Consider the following 27,510-nt stretch of genomic DNA (forward strand, 5'->3'; position numbering starts at 1 on the left):
CACATATAATTTTACATTTTAGTATTAAATATAATATAAGGATTTTAGCAAAGAAAAAAGATAGTCATGTAAAATACCCAACTTATTGTCATGTAAAATAATATTTTGATAATTGATGTGGTGTGTGTGTGTGTGTGTGTATTTCGCAATTATTATCAAGTATATGAGTATATCAATATGTATAATCAATTTTAAGCAAACATTTCGCAATGAAAACCACAAATACTTTTTTTATACTGTTTCATTTTATGCATGTGAATAATTTCACTTAAAATAATTGTTGCGGATTAGAGAGAGAGAGAGAGAGAGATAGAGAGAGAGATAGAGAGATAGAGAGAGAGAAGGAGAGGGTGTGCTCATATGTGTGTGTGTAAGGTGCAACGCGGATGCACGTTCTCATAGCAACGAGCGCGCATCCGGTTGCGACAATTAACGCGCTCATGTTTGGCGCGGCGACACGCGCTTTCCGCCCGTGCGCCAATGGCACCACGGCGCGCCCCGCTATATCGCGTCGCTGCGCGCGGTTCGCGCGCTAAATATCACCGCCGTTTAATCGCTCACGAGTAACCGTTCCGTGGGCGAAAACAATAACGACGAAAACAAACGGCTTTGTCCTCCGACTTTCGAGAAGATTCGATATCTTTATATTACAAAACACAAATACTGTGATTTTGTCTCAGAATCTTCTCGAAGGTCAGCGGGATAAAGACCGTTTGTTCGGCGCTTTTTACTCGCACTCGTCTTGTCGATTTCTACACGCACAGACCGAGATTAGTACGCTTTTGCTTTTCTTACGCTTTTTCACAAGCACTTTCGATCGTCCTATCGATTGCACTTCTTGCAATCGTCGTGCGCTTTTCTGTCGCTACCTTCGAACAATATTAAACGCACTTTTGTATATAGTGGACTGTAAATATATTCTCGTCGTGTGAAATTTATCTTCTTCCTTTTTTTGTGCCGTGCTGTGCCGTCTCCTTTGTCTCACTCGCTCGCGCACTGACCGCGCTCCACTTGCCGCGATATTGCACAATAATAAAGTAAAAAATTTTTCTTTTTTTTCGTTTAAAAAATTAAAAATTGCTAAGGTTTTTAATAACAGAAATATAATTTCAAAGATGATGATTCGCGAAAAATATATATTACTTTTATATTCAATATAAAAAATTATAACATTAAATACTTTACCAATTTACAGCGCGCATACATCAAATCTATCGGAGGAACCAACGTCACTGATGCTGTAAAGAGGGCATTATATAAAATATTTTCAAATAAATTGGCAGAGAATTATAATTGGGAGGGTCGATGCGGAAAGGAACCACTACGTAAATTGGAAATAATGAAAGTGATTTTTAGTAAGTACTACATAGAAGTATTTATACGCAAAAACTTTAGTAATCATTAAGAAATGTTTTTAAATATACATATTGACAAAGATTAGAATAGATTAAGAAAGTAGTCATTTTAATATATATACATTATTTAATATGTACTCCTATGAAAATATATATATTTGTGATTATTAACTGTTTCAAATTTACAAAACTTCTAATAAATTTAATGCCAATTCTCGAGATATAACAAGTTATCGTTTTTTTTCAATCTTATTATAAAAATTTAACTAAATATTATTTCTAATTTTTACATTATATAAGAAGTTATTATTCAATGAAATACGACGCACTGTATTTAGATAAAAAAAAAAAAAATAAACGTAAAAAATGTTTTTAGGCTGCGTACTTCAGAATGTCCGAGATACCGACCATGGCAAAATTCAGCGGAGGATTATGGAGTGGTTCCGACATTCAAAAGCGAGACATCAAAATGAGGAGAAACGAAAAGCACAAGGTGAAGACAATGGTTCTGTGGATTAATTTGGTGAATAACAATGAGGAAATAAGGTATCAGAATGGAAAGATATTAAAAGGTATGGATAATATCAAAAGGTATGGACAATATGGAAGAGGTATATATTAACCATTATTATTATTATTATATATGTAAGGTTTTACTGGTAAGTCGCGTTCAACTATCTACGTATAATTAGTTCCTCATATAACATATATAATTACTTTTGACATACTTACATACTATATTTTACTGCTTTACGTGTAGCTTTATTTTCAGCTTTTCTTGTATTGCCAATGATGAGATGCGCTAATATATAAAGTTTCCAATAACTTATATCGCGCCAGTCTGAGGCAATCTTAAAAAAAAAATTTACTTACAAAATATTGAAAATAACGTCAAATAACATTTAAATATAATAGAAATTAAAAGTATGTATAAGTAATTAAAAGTACATATTTAGAAATATATTTTAATAAGAGATCTATCTAATCTAACCTGAGCGTTCCAGCTCCAGTGTCAATAAGTTAAGTATAATTGATAGAGAAACTGTACGATAAAAAAGGTATATTTATATATTCTTCTTTTTTTCCACCAAGTAATCAATGTTCGATTTAAGAAAAAGAGTATATGTGTATATGTTGAGTGTATATGTTGAGAGAAGATTACACGTAACTCCTCTTTTTTTCAATCAACGTTAATTACTTGGAGGAAAAGAAAAAAAAATGTACAATAATGTCTCTTTATCACACAGTTCTTTATCAATATGCTAACTTTACACTTACTATATAGGAAGACTATATATATCATTTTGATATATTTTATATAAATGAATGCACTTACCTTTAACATTCGCTCTAAATCATTTAAATTAAGCTTCAATGGCCATTTTAACAAGCCTATAGATTAATTCCGTTTTAGACATTACTTATTGTCATCAATTTTCTGGATGCGATCTTTCGTGCTAGATGCCATGCGCTCTAATAAATTATAAAATTCAGCGTACTGCAATTCTAGTAATTTACTGGATCGCTTGCGATCTAGGACGAAAAATCTCATTGTGCGCATTTAGCTCATTCTACATTAATGGCAGTCGCAAAAATGGTAAGAAATTGACGAATCACAGTCTATTATTCTCCTTGCGATCGAAGAATAATAGACTGTGATTCGTCAATTTCTTACGATTCTTACGACTGCGACTAATGTAGGATGGACTTTTGGCGCAAACATTGATATGTACTATAGAATTAAGAGCCAGACACAATGAACGGAATAAGGAACAGTTCAATGCGTGTAGAATAAGAAACATAGAATAAGAAACGCTCGCTCTTTATTCAATATATTGATTACACAATTCACTGTTCCTTATTCCGTTCATCGTGTCTGAGCCATTTTGATGATACAGTGGGTGCATCCAGAAGCACGACCGCTTACTGAGCGCTCAGTAAGCGGTCGTACTTCTGGATGCACCCAATATATTAACAGATTTCAAATATATGTTTCAGATATCCATGTAAACAACCTATATATATATGTGTGTGTGTATGTATATGTTATTATCATCAGTTACAAAATATAAAGGAATACTTGTCTTTTAAGGCTCCATGGTCCTCACCGCGACCATGTTAGATTATGTTAGATACGAGAAAATACGCGCTGAAAATTTTTGCGTGCCATTTTTAGATAAAAAGATATTTTGAAACACAACTTCAGATGGTTTTAGCACACTTTTAAAATACTCCAAAAACAATTTTTTTCCCTTGGCAATTAATCAACAACCGTAAAAGAATTAAAACATCAGACGTTGTCATGCGGAATGACTGCGCGTGTGCAACGACCAGACGAACTGGGCTTCTTATTACTGTTATTTTACAGCTGTTGATTGATTATAAAGGGAAAAGAATAATTTTCCGAGTATTTTAAAAATGTGCTAAAGCCATCTGAAGTTGTGATTCATCAAAATATCTTTTTATATAAAAATAGCACGCAAAAATTTTCAGCGTGTATTTTCTCGCTTTTGACGTCAGAATCCAACATGATCGCGGCAAGAACCAAGGAACCTTAAGCATCAAATTATTTCTGGTTTTGTAATTTTATCCTCAATAAATATAATGTTTTTTATAATATTTGATATTATTTTCATTTACAATATTATATATTTCATCCATCCATCTTCTATAAATCCTCTATTATTCACCCACGTAACTTCCATTAGTCGTCCATCGTGACTCCGTGAATCCTCTATTAATGATCCACGGAACGTCAATTAATCGTCCACCGAGGCTCCGTGAACCCTCTATTAATGATCCACGGAACGTCAATTAATCGTCCACCGAGGCTCCGTGAACCCTCTATTAATGATCCACGGAACGTCGATTACTCATCCACCGAGGCTCCGTGAACCCTTTATTAATAATCCACGGAACGTCGATTAATCGTCCACAGATGCTCCGTGAACCCTCTACTAATGATCTGCGCAATATCTAATGAATATCTTTAAAAACGTCCAATAGAGGTCCATTTCAAGTATCTATCAGATTTTTATTGAACGCTTATTATTTTTTTCTTATTGAATTATCAGTTTTCATTCTAATAAAAACTTTGATTATTAATTTAAAATAATTAATACAATTAATATATATAATTATATAAAATTTAAATTATTTAAATTATAAATTAAATTACAAAATGTATATTTTAAATGTTTAAATGTGCTCTAAAAATTAGCTAAAAAATTATATTTTTATTTCTAATTTTTTAAAATTTTAATTAATGATAAAACAAATATTAATTTTGATATTATTTATTTACTTAAATATTATTTATTTATGTGGAAATCTAATATATGTCCATAATAAGTGTCTAATGGACGTCTATATAAGGGATTTGTAGAGGATATTTATTATGGAAGTAGGATGGATGTTTGATGGACGTCTGTCGAATTTCCACCGTGGAAGTAAAAATCCATAGAGCTGTGGCGGTTTAATGGATCTCTAATGGACGTCTATCCGATTTCCACCGTGGAAGTAAAAATCCATAGAGCTATGGCGGTTTAATGGACCTCTAATGGACGTCTATCCGATTTTCACCGTGGAAGTAAAAATCCATAGAGCTATGGCAGTTTAATGAACCTCTAATGGACGTCTGTCCGATTTCCACCGTGGAAGTAGAAATCCATAGAGCTATGGCGGTTTAATGGACCTCTAATGGTCCTCTATCCGATTTCCACCTTGGATGTAGAAATCCATAGAGCTATGGAAGTTTAATGGATCTCTAATGGACGTCTGTCCGATTTCCATCGTGGAAATAGAAATCCATAGAGCTATGGTGGTTTAATGGATCTCTAATGGACGTCTGTCCAATTTCCACCGTGGAAGTAAAAATCCATAGAGCTATGGAGGTTTAATGGATCTCTAATGGACGTCTGTCCGATTTCCACCGTGGAAGTAGAAATCCATAGAGCTATGGCGGTTTAATGGATATCTAATGGACGTCTATCCGATTTCCACCGTGGATGTAGAAATCCATAGAGCTATGGAAGTTTAATGGATCTCTAATGGACGTCTGTCCAATTTCCAACGTGGAAGTAAAAATCCATAGAGCTATGGAGGTTTAATGGATCTCTAATGGACGTCTGTCCGATTTCCACTGTGGAAGTAGAAATCCATAGAGCTAGGGAGGTTTAATGGATATCTAATGGACGTCTATCCGATTTCCACCGTGGATGTAGAAATCCATAGAGCTATGGAAGTTTAATGGATCTCTAATGGACGTCTGTCCGATTTCCATCGTGGAAATAGAAATCCATAGAGCTATGGAGGTTTAATGGATCTCTAATGGACGTCTGTCCAATTTCCACCGGGGAAGTAAAAATCCATAGAGCTATGGAGGTTTAATGGATCTCTAATGGACGTCTGTCCGATTTCCACCGTGGAAGTAGAAATCCATAGAGCTATGGCGGTTTAATGGACCTCTAATGGACATCTATCTGACTTCCACCATGGAGATAGATGTCCCATGGAGCTTTGGAGGTTTAATGGACATCCACTGGATGTCAATTTCTATGTGGGAGATTTACCCACCCATTCATTCATCCAATCACACACACACACACACACACATATAAATTTATAACTAATAGCTTGTTACTAAATCATATTTATTCTGATTTCTAGCAAGCCCATATGTGTCAAGGCTTCCGAGGAATATGGAGCTGTCATCGGCGTCATCGTCTGTTATTATTATTTATCCCGGGGAAAAAACTGTGCGCTAAGGATAACTTCGCATTATCTTTTTACGCTCAGTTCAGACGTATTTTATCGATAATTATTAGTAAAGCCTATGGCACACGGTGCGTCTTCTTGTCGCATGCGAGCGATCATGCGAGCTAACATGCTAACTATGAGTTTAGAAATTTTTGTACGCTGCGTGCTGTCATGAGTATTAGTATGCTAGTTTTAAAGATAGAACCGGTGCTATTTTTGCTGTGATTTGGTGAAATATGTATATATCATATCATGTCAACAAGCTAGCATAGCTAGCATGTTAGCTCGCATAGTCGCACGTATGCGATATACGAAAAAGCGCACCGTGTGCCATAGGCTGTTTTATTAGTAAGTTTTTTTTATTTATCGATAATATTAATTATTTTTTATTTTATTTTAGAAATATATTATTTCGCAGACTGTGTATGCTCTGTTTTACTCTAAGTAAATAAACACAACAATGTATATCGATAAATGTGAATTGATAGCTCGCCCAATATCCATTCTCCCTCTAGTATAGTTATTTCTTCTGAGTTTTTCCACGCCTCTTTGCGATGAAATATGAAGGAATATAAAACAAGTAATTATTTTATCATAAGCTTTATTATTCTCTTGCAATTGCATTTTTTATTTGCTTCATAATTTTTTATTTATATCAAAATAAACGATATTTATAGAGATGTGCGATATGATAGAATGAGCGTACGATCGAGAGAACATACATGAGAAATTGCAATAATATTAGTATATATATGTCTGTTTCATGTATGTGTATTATTCTACACACACATAAAATAAACAAGGATATACCGTTGTATCTGTCTTTGTCAGCTCCATCTATCACGACATGACGCAACTAATCTACTGCTCTGTTTTATTCCTCAGCCTCGATTCGCACACACACATATGCGTGAAAACATTTCTTATATATAACTTTTTTATTAGACTTGCAATCTCACTTTAATTTTCACTAATATTTCTTCATGTTATCCCTAGCGCGTATACTATATTTTATGCACAGACAAACTGCAGAACTTTTTTTATTAAATATGTATTGTTACGAGCTGACACAAGAAGCAGACGACAAAACTGTAATTATTTAACTTTTTTTGGTTTTTACATGATTTATATATGGAATTATAGCTTACGCGGTCCGTTTTTATAAATACTTTAATCGTGGAAAAGGATTTATTGATCTGTGTAGTGAATAAAAAGATATTCTACATTGATTAATATTCGCATTCGATCAGTAAAATATACTCAAATAGGATCCCCTTAAGGAGCTCCGTGGGCTCGAAGTACCCATCACAGACAGAGTCCAAGGTGTCGTGTGGCTCCAAGCCCGACGACAAATGGTGGAGGAATGGAAGGAGTACTTAACTTCCATTCCTCCCACCAGATCTGGGGATAGGGTCGTCGGGGCCGTGGGGCCTGTCCTAGAAGAGTGGATGGACAGGCCTCGCGGAGTACCTGTTTCAGATATCGAGAGCAAGATGTCGTTCCACATGACACAGGTACTCACCGGACACGGGTGCCTCGGTGAGTACCTGTGTCGGATCGGGAGGGAGAGCACGACTGCGTGCCACCACTGCGAGGAAGAGGAGGACACAGCGCAGCACACGCTGGAATATTGTCCAGCGTGGGCAGAAGAGCGCCGTGTCCTAACGGACGTGATAGGGGAGGACCTCTCGCTCCCGGCCGTTGTTAAACAGATGGTCGGGAGCGAGGAGAACTGGAAGGCGGTCGTCTCCTTCTGCAACAAGGTAATGTTGCAGAAGGAGACGGCCGAGAGGGAGAGAGAGAGAGAGAGACGGGGGAGGCGGGGAAGACGCGCCCTCACCCCCGAATCCCGAGAGGAGTGGGACGACTCTACTTGGTTGCCTGGGCGAGGAAGGGGCCCTCGCCGAGGCGGAGACCAGGGAAGGATCAGCAGGGCTATTCTCAAACTTTCTAACGATAGTGTCGTTATCGTTACGTAGCGATGATTATCGCTTGCGCTAACGACGCTATAACGACAAACTTATTCTGTAACTGAGTCTAGCGATACGATATCGTTACAAAATTCCGACATCGTTATCGAAACGAATATATTCTCTTTGACGTAACTCTACTACTTTCATTTCAACCAATCATATCGTCACGTTTACAGAACTTATTAAATGAATTTACGAACGCGAAAAGATGTCTGATAATATACAGCCGGCATATGTTGATTTATTGGTTATGTGACTTATGTGTAAGAAAATAATGGATGAAAGAAATGTGGCAGATCAAGAGGCAGAAACGCCAAGTGTAGTAGCCAGAAATGTGGCAGAGTAAGTATTTTTATATAGGTTATATGTGTATAAGATTATAAATTAAACTTAAATTACATTATATAAATATATATATACTTCATTAATGTGTGTATATGATGTATAGGAAAAATAAATAAATTAAAAAATAATTTAATTATAAAACTGTGCAATAAAAATATATATTGAATTTAATACATCTGATTTAGAAAAACTAGTAAAACACGTCAAGGACAAGCAAATCGCCGGCAGATTGAAACCCTTATTACTCATTTGGAACAACATCCGTATTTGGCCACAGGCAAATTTAATAGCCTAAATGGCAAAGACAATTTCAATAAAAGTTGGAACGATTTAGCCACCCACTTAAATTCTTTATCAACAGATGGGAAAATAAAGGATGTAAAATCCTGGAAAACTGTAAATATTTATATAATATATTAATATAATTTTTATATTATAAAATATATTAACAATTAATTTTTTTTATAGACTTGGCGAGATTATAAATCTAAAGCATCTGAGAAGGTTAAAAAAATAAGACAAGGAAGAGCAAAAACAGGAAATAATCGCATAGACCTAACATTGACCGAATTAGAACAACGAATTTTAGATATTGTTGGTCATGAATATGTACAGGGTCTCGCAAGCGTACCAGATAGTTTTCCCGGAGAACATGATGTAATTAAAAAAAGAAATTATTATTTTACAACAATTTATACTTGCTTCTATAACATAATATTTAATATATTTATAGGATGCTATCGAAGAATTAACAGCAGGAAATGCAGAAATATTAAATGTTCCTCCAGCTCCAATTCTCATAGCAGAAGTACATAACACTGAAATTTATGAGTATTTTTATATTTTCAAAAATGTTAATATACATTTTAACATGTAAATATTTGTACATAAATATCTGACTAATATAAGTAGGATGATATGTGTATATGTGCATCAAATACCTGGTAGATTTGCGTGGAAAGAAATATATAACTCTTATGCATTTTCATATAGTATTTTATTTTTTAGACAATAATAATACATGTATGGACGAAATAGCAATGTCTTTTGAAGCTGATGAAGATTTAATTAACACAAATTTTACTTCTACTAACGAATTGCCAACAGAAGATGTACACGAATCCTCAACATCAGAAAATAGAAATATAAATTTATTTTGTATATAACTCCTAATAGATTACTATATAACATATGTATTTTACTTCCCAAAATGGTTTTGTTTAAAATGTGAATCTTTATATACGTGTTATTATTGTATATAAATATATAGTCACCCTCTCTGCCACAAGAGAGGCACAATATTTGGCCTAATAGATAGGGCTTTCTGGTTATCACACCCAAGATATCACCAAAAGAACCTCGAATTGGTCATTGGGGTGTTACGGGATAATAGGTATCCATTGCAACTGATTTTTGAAACATTTCACGAAAGGCTTAAGACTTTGTTTGCGAGAAATAAAAATAATAATTCAGGTGACGTTAACAAAACACCTGATACTAATTCGGCTCGCGTTGCATATTTTAATGTCCCATACATACCCAAATTGTCCGAGCGGTTTAGCCATGTGGTCCGTGATCTAGATGTAAAAATGTCCTACACAGGTTTGAATAAGTTACGCTCGTTTATCCGCGTGCATAAAGACACACTGCAGAAAGACTGGCATAATAACGTTGTATACAAAATTTCATGTCAAAATTGTAATGCCTCTTATGTCGGTCAGACCAGCAGACAGTTGAGAACACGCATTAGGGAGCACAGAAATCACATAAAAAGAAACACCGCGCAAAAATCCGTGATCACGGACCACAGGCTGAATAACCACGAATTTGATTGGGATAACGTTGAGATCTTGGATGAGGAACCGTTTCTAAGAAAGATACTTGTATCAGAGATGCTGTTTATCAGGCGCCAGATAAATGGCCTAAACCGACAAGAAGACACAGAGTGTCTAAGTCAAGCATATATATCTGTTGTGACAAATATGCCTCAAATTTCCTAAAAGACGGTCTTCGTTTAGTTGTTATCGAATTCCTTTATAGAGCCATAAATCATTTGTAACATAAAATTCCATACATTGTATGTTTGAGAGAGGGAGATAGAGAAGGGGGAGAAGCGAGAGGAAAGGGGGACAGGGATAGAGGGAGAGAGACGGAGGGGGGAAGGGAGAGAGAGGGGGGAGAGAGGGAGAGAGAGAGAGTGGAGAGGGAGAGGGATAGGGAGAGGGAGAGAGAGAGAGAGGGAGAGAAATAAATTCCACACATTGGATTTGACATTGACTTCGATAACAGGCTATGAGCCATTGTATGGCGCCTTATAAATAGCATCAAACCGAATATCTTCTTCACTCGTGCGTTCGGGCGCGTCCGCGTACGGTCGTGTGAATGTGCGATGGATGAGTGTGTGAGTAAGAGTGAGCCCCCCTTCGGAAATTCCTCACTATACTCTTCATTAGAGTCCACTTTTGAGTACCTCATGACATATTATTTCACTTTGTCTATTGAGTGGGGTATCGATCGGGGGGCTCACGGCTTTTGCGCTGCGTGCGGCAGTATGTAGATTCCCCATTATAATTTATTGTATTAAATTTACTGAAGAAGGTCCAAAGAAAGGACCGAAACGTTTAGATTGAATAAATTTATTATTCCAACAAGTTTGTTTTTAGTATTTGCGTACCTACACCCTACGCGTGGCTCCATATAGCCTCCTTCTGAATTTGTAATTTATAAATATGTATCTTATCTAATATATTTGTAGTTACGCAGAATGTACAACCACAGAAATCGCGCACAAAATGTAAGTATAAGGGCCGGTTGTTCCAACTTGCTAAGTTTTACTCGACAGGTAGCATATTTTCGTCTCTTTTCAGATAAGCTCTAAAAAAGAGACAGAGATATGCTACCTGTCAGGTAAAACTTACCAAGAAGTTGGAACAATCGGCCCTAAATATTATAATATTAAATTTTTCAGCAACTAGAGAACTTTATAAAGTGTATATATATTATTTTCCAATTATCCGTCTTATGTATATATATAGCTAACAATTCAAAACGATTATCCAATCAATTATCCGATGTTCGTGAGGCATTCGAGGAGATAGCAAATAAACAAGCGGATGCAATGAAAGTAAGCATTTGTTTATGTTACGTCCTGTGGACTGCACGATTCTTTTCTCCTCCCCGATTTACGCAGATTCGCGTTCCGCGAACATATTAATTATAAGACCGAAATTAGTTATAAGAATTAAACGGAGAAAGACAGTGATTGTGAAACAACTCGACCGGTGAGATTACGAAACCTACACTTTGATCAATAAGTCATAGATAATGTTGAAATATCACGATCGACACACGCTATCAGCGGACCAAAGATCAGAATTAGGAAAGAACCCTTCATACAAGAGAGCAATATGTTGCGCAAAAGGGATTAAACACCGAACGTATGACTATGAGTCACAAGAAAAGAAGACGCCCTTTGCCCTATAAGAAGGGCAGACTTCTAGTAGTATAAAAGCAGCGAATCTTCCAAGAACGCTCTCATTAATTCCGCCTACGTCGTGGCAGTTACGCACTTCATACTGGATCCTCGCATTAAGCATATATTGTGACCATCGGGGCTCAACAACCAGCTACTAGTCAACCTACACCTTCGCCCACACCACTCGAAGGAACCATCGATCCTGAAGATCAACCTATAGCTGCCAACCCGCTCACCAAATAATATACAGCCAACAGTGAGTACTCTCATTCTTCTACGATCACGGAAGTAAATAAATCCCCGGAATCGCGACTAAACCTAATAATCCGTAGTGGAAATCGCTGCCCGTCGAGCATTGAAACACGCTCTCCGATTGAAACGGGACGATCAAAAGCCAAAACGAATCCTCAACCGCCTCATAGCACATCACTACGACCTGCACGATTCGCAGGAGTTCCGAGAGCGCTTTCTATCGTCAGGTCCTAAACGAAACCGCTCCTCCTTCTCCTTTCCGTCCCGAGGTCATCGACCTCACTGACGAGTCGAATTTCATATCAACACACACACTCATATATAATTGTTTATACATGTCCACAAATTCAAATGTCTAATTCTCCGAATATTATTAAGATTTTATTTTTTGAATAAATGATAATTATTTACATTACGCGAATTTAAAGTCTTATTTAAACCCCTGTGTTCCTTCCTATATCCCCCGAGATCGCACAAGGTCCTATCCCGCGTAAAAGGGATTTAATTCCCTTACCGAAAAGGACCGACGAACGGAGCCCTGAGATAAGCCAGGTAAAAGCGACTATCCAGTCGTTGACCTGCAAAAGGGCCAGACAGTCCGTTCGATCCGAAATCACTCCGATTTCGGGAAAACGCTGTTACGACCTTCGAGCGGCCTTTCCTTCGTGCAGGCCAGGACGTATCATTTATTTACATAAAAAGTTTTGATTTTCTTTCTTTTGGCTATTGAATAGAGAATTTTTAAATTTTTTACAGATGTTAGCGGAAGTCACATTAAAAATAAGTGAAGCAATTGATAGGATGGCAAGAAGTGAAGAAAGACAAACATATTTATTAGATAAAATGTATGAGATTAGTAGAAGCAATTTATAAACAATTAAATAAAAATATTATAATTTACTTATTTCTATATTAAATAAAAATAGTTGAACTTTCACATACTTTTATTTATGTATATTTCATTTATCCTAAATATACATACTAATCTATATAATAATATAATCAATATAGCATATTTAATATTATAGAATATAATCAACCCAATAATCGCAATAATTATCAAACGCATTCTTTTTTTCGTCATATAAAACATGATTAAAAACATGATTAAAAATATAATTGAGTCTTAAGTACTACTGTACAATATTACTAAAATTACTAAAATTAGTAAAATAATACTAATTATTATTATTATCCCAAGCACAGCGATAATTACGAAACCACTCTAGCATAATTTGTTTCTGAATACGCTGTGCTACAGCTCGAGGTCCCCTGTGAATTTCCGGTTCTTGCTCTTCCGCGTCGTTCCAATGATGTACATGATCATTATGTTGTATCATATTTTCTTCTTCCATATCGAAAGGAAGTCTATAATGCAAACGCATGTTGTGTAAGATTGCACATGCATTTACAATTTGTCCTGCTATGTCGGGTGTATACATAAGTACTCGCTGGTACGACAGACACCTCCATGTCCCTTTCAGTACCCCAAAAAATCGTTCAACAATATTACGTGCTTTACATAATTTTTGATTGTACTGAAATTGTCGACTCCATTCTGGGTAATATGGCAAGGGTGTCATAAGCCAAGGTTCTAGAGGATATCCAGCGTCACCTATTAATATTATAATTCATTTATTATATTATATACTAAAATAAAAAACTATATATTGTCAAAATAGAAAGTATACATTGTCAAACTTATTAAAATCATTCTTACCAATTAAATACGTTCTTCTTTCACCATTATTAAAATTGTATTCCATTACAAGTCTTATAGCAGAAGCACTCCATATATACGCATCATTTCGTGCGCCTGGATATCGTGCATTAATATTTAAGATCTTTAAATCTGAATCAACTATCTGTAATTAACAATTTCATTACATATTACTAATGTTACATATAACCAATATAATTAAATGAAGCATATAATATAACTCAAGAGAAAGTGCAAAACAAAATGTAAGGTTATTATTATCAAAGTTTTATATTTACCGCTTGTACATTTAAGGAATGATTACCATGATGATTCACATATGCTTCCTCATGTACACGAGGTGCAAGAATATTTACATGTGTGCAGTCTATCGCTCCAATTGCACCAGGAAATGGTTGCGGAGCTTGTGCAAATTTATTCCTTACAGCAGTTCTCTCTGCTGCTGTCATTGGAAATTTTATCCATCGACGCAGTAAATATGTATTAAAGAGATATATGACTTTATGTAAACAACGGCTGACAGATGGTTGGCTGACTACTAATTCACATTGATTCCCCACTTGTCTTTGATAACTTCCATTGGCTAAAAAGTTTATTGTAACCAAAACTTGGATTTCTGGGGACAAGCCACTTATGCGATTTTGTTGTAAATGATGTCTTAATACATTTACAATGTCCATTATTAGTTCTTGTGAAACTTTAAAGTGTGCAAGAAACACTACTCGTGGGAGCTCAAATGGATTTTGCATATCTCGCAATAACCTTCTCTCCATTCTGTCTTCTATTCTTCTTACTCTTTCCTGAACAACAAGCATGTCCCATGCCAAGTAGTCTTCTGCCATTGTAGTCTAAAACAAAGAAAATAATATAAACAGAATTATATGTGAAATAATTTATCAAATACGTGCAATTCTAAATCTAATTTTAATTTCACTATAGAAAAAAATCTTTTCGATAAAACAGTACATAAATAAACAGAAATAATTAGATACAATAGTCAAAATAACCATTAGTAAAGATATGTAACATTAATATAAAATATCAAATAAAACAATAATATTAATATAATTGCCATATAAAGATAGATTAAATCAATTATATTAAAAGAATAAAGTTTATATTTGTTTCGGAATCATTTATTTCATGATTATATTATATATTTCATGCTCGCAGTTATTCGGCTTATTTTGGCAAGTCGGCCGGCATTCTTCGGACGATCACACATTGTTACCGCGCTCGCACGAGTCGATCACGCGCGTAGCATACCGTCAGAACGACAACAGTTCATGTCTTTCGCAGTTTTTCTTTCCGTTCGGAAACGATCGTACCGAACTTGCCTGCCGGAATTCACGACTTTTAGAATACGATCACGCTTCGAGCAGTAAACATCGAGAGACTGATACGCGATTCACGTCAAGATTCGCGAACCATTAATATTTCATTAGTTCAATTCACTACAGACCGCTCGTCTAAAGCGAATCGTTTCATTTACTGCAATTGTAGTGCTATTAAAATATATTGAAGGAACAAAACGAGTGAGTGTAAGAAGAACCTCCTGCCTGACCGTTATACCTTTATAAAAGGTGATCTCAGCGAATCAACCGCTCAATATCCGAACATAAAATTTGGTCCTTGGAGCCGGATTAACGTCAGGAAAAAGGTGCTTACGACTCTCGAGATCAGAATATTATTTATTCTGCGCCACGATGTCCACGATCCAAGAGCTACTCTCGCTACAACAACTGATGTATGCGGTCAAGCGGATGCTGCCAAATTATAAAAAACTTGGACAAGCTAAGATGACTCCAGCTTTGACGAAACAACGTCTTATCACCCTCAAGGACACCTTCCAAAGATGCCAGGAACTGGATGGCAAAATCTGTCTTCTTGCGGACGCAACTTTAAAAACGACCCACACCTATTTCAAGGACGAGAGCTTCATCGCTTGCGAGGAACATTACTACGAAGCAGTTGACTACATGGCCGAAGAGTTGGCGAAAACCGAGCCTACCGATTTTAATTCTACCAGTCACGTAAGTCGTCATGAGGATTTATTCCAACCCTTGGTATCGGATCTGCCTACGATCAACCTGCCGACCTTTGACGGAAGTTTCGACAACTGGGAAGGTTTCCGCGATAAATTTAAATCTATCATTCACGATGATCCGCACTTGTCGGATCTCAAGCGCCTGCATTATTTATGTTCGTGTTTAAAAGGGGATGCAAGTAACGCGCTTCACGATATCGATCTTATCGAAACTAATTATACTCTTGCGTGGACTCGTCTTATTTCGCGGTATGAAAATAAGCGGAAATTGATTACGCATCGTTTGCAAACCTTATTCAATTTGCCGACGGTTACGTCTGAGACTTCCAAAGACCTTCGTGATCTTCGTGATCAAATCAATAAAGCGATCTATTCGTTAAAAAATCTCGGGCGACCGGTCCAACAATGGGACGATATTATGGTGTTTCTCGCTGTGCAAAGACTCGACAAATCAACAAAAAAAGCGTGGGAGCTTAAGCTCTGGAAATCTGTCGATTATCCAAAATATGGTGAGCTCGATGAATTCCTTGAATCTCGAATTTGTGGGTTAGAAGCGATAACGTTACCGAGTACGAAAGATTTATCTAAATTTCACAAAAGTAAATCTATTGCGTCACATTCGGCTTCCACCGTTAATTTGTCGTGTCCAAATTGCAAGGCGAATCATTTGCTACACCAATGTCCTACGTTTTTGAGTCAAACTCCATCACAACGTTTTGAGTTTATTAAAAAATGTAAACGCTGTATTAACTGCTTCAGTGCGAAACATTTGTCCGTTAAAGATTGTACGAATTCTCACGACTGCAAACAATATCATAAGAGACACCATACTTTATTACTTTTTGACACCGCTGTAAAACAGAACGACTCAAAACCAGCGTCCGCTTGCGCGTCAAACGCTACCGTAACCACGACTGCTGTAACGTCGCATTTATTATCGAAAACCGTGATGCCAAAATCGAACGTTTTCCTAGCAACAGCGCGCGTTCGGATACAGTCTTCAAATGGACGCCGCGTCACAACCTGCGCCCTTCTCGATCAAGGGTCAGTCTCGACTTTCATTTCCGAGTCGTTAGCGCAAAACTTACGTCTCCCACGAGTCAAAATTTCCGCGCGCGTCACCGGAATCGGAGACACTCAAACGTCGTGCGTCACGCCGCCGATATTACAATAAACTCCGCGTCACGACGGGCCGGCTTATTCGACAACCGCGCTGATTCTTAAAACTCTCACGAGTTATACACCTCAACGAAGCAATACGATGTCGCGTTGGACACATTTATCGGGACTCGAATTAGCCGATAGAGAACCCATGAGTCATGATCCAATCGAAATTATAATCGGAGCAGATTTGTTCAGCATGCTCATTATGGAAGGTGTTCGCAAGGGCTCTGATGATGAACCTATCGCGCAACAAACCGCGTTCGGTTGGATTTTGTCCGGATCCACCTCGCCAGGCCCTATAAGCACCCTCAACCCAATGCATGTTCATCATGGAACCATTCTCGAATCTCTTGATTCTAATCTCCGTCAATTCTGGGAGATTGAGGACATTCCATTAAGATCTTACATTACCTCTGAAGAACAACGTTGTGACGACCATTTTATCGCGACACATACGCGCACCGACGACGGACGTTACCGAGTAAAGTTACCGTTTACAAGTGATCCGCCGCTTTCATTAGGTGAATCACGCCCCGCGGCCGTGTCCAGCCTCAAACGTCTTGAGCAACGTCTTAAGCGAAATCCAAGACTCGCATCCGATTACTAAGCCTTTATGTACCAGTACGAGCGCCTCGGTCACATGGCCAAAGTACCGAAAACCGACTTGACAGTCGATCCTTCACACGGATATTATATTCCGCACCACGCTGTTTTCCGCGATAACAGTACGACTACACGGTTACGCGTAGTTTTTAACGCGTCTTGTCGGTCTTCAAACGGCGCGTCCCTTAATGACCATTTGTTAATTAGTCCGAAACTTCAAGCCGACTTAACCATCATTATAATGCAATGGCGTCAGTATCGCTACGTGTACACCGCCGATATCGCTAACAAGGGGAGGTCGCGGTTGACTCTTCACCGATTTTGATTTCCTTTGGTATGGTGAATCTACATCGAAAAAAAGTTGCTCCGTGTTCGAGCTTTTCGTCCAATGCGTCTTGTAAAAAAAAATTTTTTTTTCCCGAAGTTTAGAGAAATTGTCAGGTTCGTTACGAGGCCTAAAGAAAGACACACTTTCGATCGGTGCCGCTAGTGCAGCGGCAGAGCACAAGAATAGTAATCCCGGGATCCCAGGTTCAGAACTTTGGGCTGTCATAATTTTTTTTTTTTTTTTTTTTTTTAATAACGTATTATTTTTTATGATAAATAAATATTCGGCATATTTTTATCGTTAGTTATGCATATATCTTTTATGCATTTATATATTTAAAGTTAATAAAATGATCGTAATATAAATAAAATATTTTTATAGAGAAATATTTTTAGAAATATTTTTACTTTTTAAAGATTTATACATTTTTTCAAATTTTCTTTAATCTAATAATGTTAGAATACACACTTTTCATAGCTTTACAAAATTCGGATTTTCTACCTGCTATGAACCGCTGGATGCAATCGCTGGTTGTCCAGCGGTTCATAGCAGGTAGAAAATCCGAATTTTGTAAAGCTATGAAAAGTGTGTATTCTAACATTATTAGATTAAAGAAAATTTGAAAAAATGTATAAATCTTTAAAAAGTAAAAATATTTCTAAAAATATTTCTCTATAAAAATATTTTATTTATATTACGATCATTTTATTAACTTTAAATATATAAATGCATAAAAGATATATGCATAACTAACGATAAAAATATGCCGAATATTTATTTATCATAAAAAATAATACGTTATTAAAAAAAAAAAAAAAAAAAAAAAATTATGACAGCCCAAAGTTCTGAACCTGGGATCCCGGGATTACTATTCTTGTGCTCTGCCGCTGCACTAGCGGCACCGATCGAAAGTGTGTCTTTCTTTAGGCCTCGTAACGAACCTGACAATTTCTCTAAACTTCGGGAAAAAAAAATTTTTTTACAAGGCGCATTGGACGAAAAGCTCGAACATGGAGCAACTTTTTTTCGATATAGATTCACCATACCAAAGGAGATCAAAATCGGTGAAGAGTCAACCGCGACCTCCCCTTGTAAGATGTATCGCCAAATCTGGGTCGATCGTCGTGATATCAATTACCAACGAATTTTATGGCGCGCCTCTCAAAGCGAAACAATAAAAGAGTACCGTCTTCTTACGGTCACGTACGGTACAACGAGCGCACCTTACCTCGCTCTACGCGTATTAAAACAACTCGCGAAGGACGAAGGTGCCTCCTTTCCGCTCGCGCTCCAGGTGTTGCATCATCAAATCTATGTGGACGACTGCGTCTTTGGAGCCGATGACAGAGTGCTAGCGCGTCAAACTCGCGACCAGTTAATAGCTTTACTAAACAAAGGCGGGTTTCGATTACGCAAATGGGCAAGCAATTGTCCCGATCTCTTATCCGACATTGATCCATCCGATCACGGCCTGGCTTGCGACAAACTTGTTCAAACCAATGAGTTTCTTACCGTTCTGGGAATCACCTGGAATCCTACCCACGATGTTTCAATTTCGCGTTTCAACATCTCCGAATCTTCAGCCAACGAAACGATCCATTCTTTCAATCATTGCCAAATGTTACGATCCCCTCGGTTGGGTCGCTCCGGTGATTGTTACGGCTAAGATTTTTATGCAACAATTATGGTTATTAAAGTGCGATTGGGATGATTCGTTGCCTCAAAACATTCTCGATCAATGGTTGTCGTATCAGTCAAATCTACCGCGTCTCGAGGAGCTCCAAATTCCACGTTGGACAACCTACGGGTCGGACACGATGCATCTCGCGTTGCACGGCTTCTCAGACGCTTCAACAAAGGCATATGCCGCGTCTGTCTACATCCGGTTAGTCAATAACGACGGATCGGTTACCGTGTCGCTTCTTGTCGCCAAGACTAGAGTCGCTCCGCTTGAAACGATAAGTGTTCCAAGACTCGAGCTATCAGCCGCTTATTTGTTAGCTCAGCTCGTGAAATTCGTGCAATCAGCTCTTAAAATGCAAAAAGTCGAATACCATTGTTGGACGGATTTGACAATTACGCTCGCGTGGCTCAAGCGGTCCCCGTCGCATTGGAAAACATTCGTCGCAAATCGTGTCGCAGCAATTCAAACGTTACTTCCCGACGTTACATGGCGTCATGTCCCAACGGAGGACAATCCAGCGGATTGCGCGTCTCGCGGTTTATCACCCGATCAAATCATTAACTTTCGCTTGTGGTGGTCCGGTCCTTTATGGTTGAGACTCCCACCCGAAAATTGGCCTAACTCGAGCTCCACGGTAATTCATAACGCGTCACTAGAAGAGCGGAATCCATTCGTGATCTGTACTGCGCGAGTCGCGGAAAAATGGAATCTCGCGTCTCGCTTTTCATAATGGCCACGATTACTCCGAGTAACAGCCTATATTATCCGTTTCGTAAATCGAGCGCGCTCTACTCATCGTGCACGATCGCGCGATAATCCTTCCGTTAATTTCATGATATTACGTTCGGACGAAATCCAAGCCGCTAAAATTCATTGGCTAAAAACTATGCAATCAAAGTTATTTCCGGACGAGCTAACGAGTCTAGCGCAAAACCGACCGCTAAAGAAATCTAAATCTTTATCATCTTTCAATCCGTACATGGATTCCGACGGACTCCTTCGCGTAGGAGGAAGACTCCGTCATTCTCATCTCCCAGAAGCAATAAAGCATCCAATTCTTTTACGATCCCATCCGCTCCTCTCCCTTCTCATTAATCATCATCACCTAAGGACTTTACATGGTGGCTCACAGCTTATCCTCGCCTCATTGCGAAATGAGTTCTGGATTTTACGCGCTCGCGCGACAGTTCGGGCCGTTCTCTATAATTGTGTTCCATGTACGCGTGGAAAAGCCGAAATACCAGTCGAACTCATGGGTGATCTACCGGATGTAAGAGTCAACCGTTCTCTTCGTGCTTTTGAACATACGGGTGTTGATTACGCGGGTCCGTTGTTAATACGCACTGCGCCCGGCCGAGGCCACAAGGCTCACAAAGCTTATATAGCTCTGTTCATTTGTATGACAGTGAAAGCCGTTCACATTGAACTAGTAAGCGATTATACGTCTTCCACTTTTATCGCTGCTTATCAGCGATTTATTTCTCGACGGGGATTGCCAAGTGCGATGTATTCCGATAACGGAACTACGTTCCACGGAGCCGATCGAGAAATGACCAAGGCGTATTCAGCGGCTGTTCGCGATCCTAACTTTTTAAATAAACTAGTCGGTAACAAAATTACGTGGCACTTCCTTCCTCCCTCAGCGCCACATTTTGGTGGCTTGTGGGAGGCTGGTGTCCGTAACCTTAAGCATCACTTAAAACGATGCATCAGTAATCATACATTCACCTTTGAAGAGATGACCACGTTTCTTTGTCGAGTCGAAGCGTGTTTAAATTCCCGTCCGATTGCTCCGCTTTCCGACAACATCGATGATTATCAGCCGTTAATCCCCGGTCAATTTTTGATCGGTACTCCCATTCTCGCGCTTCCCGAACCGAGCGTACTTAATCTGAATGAAGCTAGATTGTCATGTTGACAACTCGTTCAGCGCTCTACCGAAGGTTTTTGGAAGTCATGGTCTAGCGATTATTTGCATTCCCTGCAACAAAGGCCAAAATGGCGCACCATACAACGTTTGGCCAGCGTCGGTCGAATTGTCGTGTTACGAAACCCCACGGCACCGCCGAGCAAATGGGAGCTTGGTCATGTCACGGCGTGTCATCCAGGAGATGATGGCTTGACTCGAGTTGTCACTATTAAGACCAGCCGTTCTGAATACAAACGGCCGTTATCGAAAATTTGTTTCCTACCGGTGGACATTAATATCGAAGATCAAAAGCCACCCGTTACGGCGGGCGAAGACATTCCGTGACACAACCATTATATATCAAGTGTACCTGATCGCCAAACTAAAATTAAAACTTGTTGCACCTCTTGTATAATTGTAATACGTCGATTGTTAAGATTGTTACCGAGTTTCCGTTACGGTTGTTTTGTTACATTTTGTTTCTCATTTTGCTTAAATCGTTTTCGAATGTACTCATTCAAGGCGGGCGGTATGTTTCGGAATCATTTATTTCATGATTATATTATATATTTCATGCTCGCAGTTATTCGGCTTATTTTGGCAAGTCGGCCGGCATTCTTCGGACGATCACACATTGTTACCGCGCTCGCACGAGTCGATCACGCGCGTAGCATACCGTCAGAACGACAACAGTTCATGTCTTTCGCAGTTTTTCTTTCCGTTCGGAAACGACCGTACCGAACTTTCCTGCCTGAATTCACGACTTTTAGAATACGATCACGCTTCGAGCAGTAAACATCGAGAGACTGATACGCGATTCACGTCAAGATTCGCGAACCATTAATATTTCATTAGTTCAATTCACTACAGACCGCTCGCCTAAAGCGAATCGTTTCATTTACTGCAATTATGGTGCTATTAAAATATATTGAAGGAACAAAACGAGTGAGTGTAAGAAGAACCTCTTGCCTGACCGTTATACCTTTATAAAAGGTGATCTCAGCGAATCAACCGCTCAATATCCGAACAATATTCTATACATAGAACACGTGTTGTTTGTATGTAAAACATAACCAAAAATTTTTCTAATATATAAGTACCTTATTTTAACAGAATATTAATAAAAAAGTATATTTCCAGTACTTACTTTATAATCTTTGAAACTTTGCACACGCGCTTCTTTTTGTATATTGCAGTTAGTTGCAAAAATGCAATTATTATAACAATAAACACACACACAGTACGTTATACTCGAAAATCGCTAAATTCACTAGCGTCGTTTCATGTCATTACGAGTTATCGAGGGGTAAGAGTCCCCCCCATCTTAACGACAAAATTCGATATTTTATCGATACTTTTAACGATACATATCGTTAAACTCAATTAGAGAATACTACTTTTCGTTATAGTGTCATTAAATCTACATAACGACATCCCTAGCTAGTGATGTCGTTAAGAAGTTAGAGAATAGGCCTGCAGGCCCCATAGAAGAAGGACGCTAGCCTTCCCCCTTACATAGAAGGGGGGAGGGAAAGGGACGGGGGTTCGAGCGGGAGACTCGAACCCTCGTCCTGCCCCCGAGAGGGTATACCAACACCCTCCCGAGAGGGCGCGGCGTGGAGGTGTGGCCCCTCCGCGCCACAACTAGAGAAGAGCTCCTCTCTCAAAAAAAAAAGAGAGAGAGGAGCGGGGTTCGCAGTCCACCACACTCGGCTGGACAGTGAACCCACGGGTCAGGCTAGGCAGGGACCCTCCGGAAGTATTGCAATTGTCCGTTCCCGGAGGGTCCCAACTATTGTCCGAGATGGCCACCGCAGGGATTTTAGTGGGTCGGGGCGCATTCTTAGCGCCCTAAACCCCACATAACCCTGGGTTCCGTCCCCGCGGCATCTCCTTGGAGATTTCCCCTGCGATACAAAAAAAAGGGTGCGACGGTTGCGACGATTGCTACGAGCGCCGGCTGCCACGAAGAGGCGGTATCCGGCTCGAAGGACCAAAATGTGCAATTAGAAATTCGCGATTCGCGGACTGTGCGCGTTCGGGAGTGAGTGGGCTTTTGCTGAAAAAAGTCAACGACTTGTAGAAGTGCGGGACAAGACAAATAGTTTATTTGCGATATGTACAGTATGTATAGGGCGGCGACTCCTCGCCTAACGACTTCGGTGACAATTCCGATGGGTGCGGTAAGACGCTCAAGGCGATAATCCACGACGCTGTGGGAATTAATTAAGGCCGCGGCGGTTTAAGCGGCGCGATCTTTATGACCGAAAGAAGAACAGAAGAAAACAAGAATTGTGTCTCGCGCGACTGTGTTCTGATGTCGAAAAGGCGGCTTACGATGTCGAACTCGACGCTATTCGGCAGCTCCGGGCATGCGGTGTTTTTCTCTCCGACCTTCTGGAAGATTCTTTTGCCTCAGAACAAAGGGCGATAATAGAATCATCCAGAGTCGAAGGGCGTGCTTGTTTTTATTTTTCCCACGGTTGTCCGTGAGCGTTCAAACGACCGCGGCCGTTGCCGCCTAACGTGGCGATAGCGAGAGAACGAGCGAGAGAGCAAGAGAGAGAGAGAGAAAGCCCGCGCGAGGGAAGCGCGGGCCGAGGGGCGCGAACCTCTCGCACGTCACGCGCAACTAATTATCAGATTTGCACCCCCATAAACCCCTCTCACCCATGCACGCCCGGCCAAGCACCGCTCATTTCGCAACATAAATATATATATATATTTAATATTATAATATATATCATAATAATCAATATATATATATATTGATTATTACATATATATATTTTTATTAAAATATAAAATGAGTTTTTGGAAATATTTTCCGTATTCTAAAATTATTTAAAATAACGCATATACAATATTAATATTTGTTTTCAATACGCTATTATTGTTTCAAGTATATATTCTATTACTTAAAAAGTTAGTATTATAATTTATATCCTAACATATTTAATACATACCTATATACTGCAACGTCTTTACCCGCCTCGCGAACGCCGATCGCAAAGGGGGGGGGGGTCGTGCAATCTCAAAAGCTCAACGGTAATTGTTAGTTATTTGTTAACGGTAGAAATTCCGGTATCCGGAGCATTCATTAAATATGCGAACCTTCGGTAGCCGGGGTGCTCGGTAATATACTGCAAATCGGTAACCCGGTATGTTCGTGAAATAATTGGGCGCCAGGCGCGATTTCTCACGCCACGGTAACGAGAATATCTTAGAGTAGCGGAATAGCGGTCCGGCTGCGCCTAGCCCAGTCTATGGCAGAGGGGCGCGATTCTTGAGTTACACAATGGATAGATTCTGGAGAGGAGGGGGCACATTCGATATACACTTTTCAATGTTTAACAAGCAAGTATATTTAACATATATTACATTTATAAGGACATTTACAAGTATCAACCTAATAATAACGGAGTTACAAAAAGATTAATATACGATCGGAACAAAGTTCGGTAGAGGATATAATCGCGATATACAAACGTATTCGAAGTGACAATAACAACGGTAGCGGACAATAGGTGCGAGAAGATAAGTGCGATATCCAAAAACTCAGGAATGCGATCGCGGCATTCCTCACGCGCGCGAGACTAATGTCTTCACAATCGATATATCGGGATGTCGGAAAATTCGGCGAACGGTAATTACGGTAGATTTGAGAAGATTCAAATGGCTCACGGAAAACTTTATAACGTTATTATATAATACGGTATTTACGGAATCTTCACGAAAATTGAATACACGGTAATTTCGCGGTATACGTACGACTCTCGCAGAGTAAAACGCAATCTCAATACGGTAACGTTAACTCGCAGAGAGCGACCCCGCGCAAATTCCGATGCTCCTTCACGCGATCTTAGAATTCCAACAAACGAAACGATACGGTATGATGTGGTACGATACAATATAATGTTACGGATATTAATTTATGACTACTGTCGGCGGCAACTTCCCCGAGAGGGACACTTTCGCAGAATCCGATCTAGCTAGTATCGCGGTAACAATTATCTGGAGCTATTATGCTCTGAAAACGGAAACAGTAATTCGGTATAAAGCCGCCGATTTTACTCGGCCGAATTTAACCCACGGCACGGTAATACACGACACTAGCTCAACCGGGAACAATTACTACTCACGATCTACCCGAGTGGCGGCTTACAGTATCTCGCAGTGTTGCGTATCGGCTGTCGTCCCGAAGTTGCTGCTCACTCTCATAATCGCCGGACAGAAGTGACTCTCCGAGAGAGTCCTTAGGTCCCTCGAGTTCTGTGTCGATTTCCCGCGCATCCTGTCGATTTTAGGTCGCCGTGGGGCGGCCGTGGATCCGCCCATTGATCCCCCCGCGCCCTCGGCGTTATATCGATGATTTCCGGGAACTCGTCTCCCACTCTTCCCGGTATCGTGGCGGTATCTCTCCATAATTTTTGATTTCCGGGGTTTGAAGTGGCAGGCTGGCCGGGCCTTCATCCAATACTCCCCGTGGGTGTGTATGGGCTGACACGGGGCCCTCCACTCATTCTGCAGCATGAGGAGGTCTCTCGGTGTCCGTTATGGTTTCCAGCTGATCTCTAAAACAATTTATATTTTAGACGATATATCGGGATGGGGGTAGCGACGGGAACTCGATACATGACCTTCGGTGCGGTATCCTTTCCACGGTAGCTTCGTCCTCTGATCTCCGGAGTCTTGCTTCACATTTTGTTGAGGGATCCTCCACTCAGGTAGTCGTTTCACGATTAGTTCAAATCACGCTCGCTCAATACGGTAATGCAGGGAGTATAATACAAACAAAAATAAAATAAAATATAATTTTATCGCGTTAAGGTCGCTCCCTCTCAGGGTGTGAGGGGCAACCTCAGGACGACTATCCCCCCTCACCGGTCGAGCTTTCGCCCTTGTGACGGCGCTCAAAAGGCGTAACGTTACAATACATAACATATTTATACCTAACATATTAAACCTATATATATACATAACATATTTAAAATAAATATAAATAAATATATTCTAATAGCTCGTGTTATAAATAAACAAAGCAATAAGAATTAATAAAGGCCTTATACGAGCATTATAACGATATTCTTAAAATTTAAAGTCATTATTAAACATTAAAATACATTTAACGATAAACAATCTGAATGACGGGACGTTTTGACACTCACTTGTGTCTCTTCAGCCGCTTATAATTGATAAACTAAAATATAAGAATACAAAACAATAGAAAATAATTGAAGAGAACTATAAGGGAGCGTCTCATTTGACCACGTTGTTATTGACCACAGACACTTTTGACCACGTTGCAATTGACCACGTTGCGATTGACCACGTTGCTATTGACCACGTTGCGATTGACCACGCGTTGCATTTGACCACGTTGCGTTTGACCACGCGTCGCATTTGACCACGTCGCGATTGACCACGTTGCGATTGACCACGTTACTATTGATCACGTTGCAATTGACTACGTTGCTTTTGACCACGTTATGATTGACCACGCGTCGTTTTTGACCACGTCGCGATTGACCACGTTGCGATTGACCACGTTACTATTGATCACGTTGCAATTGACTACGTTGCTTTTGACCACGTTATGATTGACCACGCGTCGTTTTTGACCACGTTGCGATTGACCACGCATCGCGATTGACCACGTTGCGATTGACCACGTCGCATTTGACCACGTCGCGATTGACCACGTTGCGATTGACCACGCGTCGCATTTGACCACGTCGCGATTGACCACGTTGCGACTGACCACGCGTCGCATTTGACCACGTTGCGATTGACCACGCGTCCTTATTGCTCCACCATAACTTTAATGATTTAAGGCGACAAACGTTTGCACACACACATACACATACACACATACGGGGGGGTTGCAAGGGGGGGTC

The 27,510-nt window shown here is 39.3% G+C and overlaps 1 protein-coding gene across 1 annotated transcript; it reads left to right on the forward strand.

Moving 5' to 3' along the window:
* Positions 1-19,116: 19,116 nt before the first annotated feature.
* On the forward strand, positions 19,117-21,958 carry LOC145934209 (uncharacterized). The gene is made up of 3 exons (XM_083034578.1): positions 19,117-19,566; positions 19,718-20,338; positions 21,635-21,958. The coding sequence occupies exons 1-3, from the start codon at positions 19,117-19,119 to the stop codon at positions 21,956-21,958; spliced, it is 1,395 nt and encodes a 464-aa protein (XP_082890704.1).
* Positions 21,959-27,510: the final 5,552 nt, after the last annotated feature.

The sequence above is a fragment of the Prenolepis imparis genome, unplaced genomic scaffold (assembly GCF_030444845.1).
Source record: "Prenolepis imparis isolate NDT839.2.m4 unplaced genomic scaffold, iyPreImpa1.0 SCAF_3, whole genome shotgun sequence".
Classification (NCBI taxonomy): Eukaryota; Metazoa; Arthropoda; class Insecta; order Hymenoptera; family Formicidae; genus Prenolepis; species Prenolepis imparis.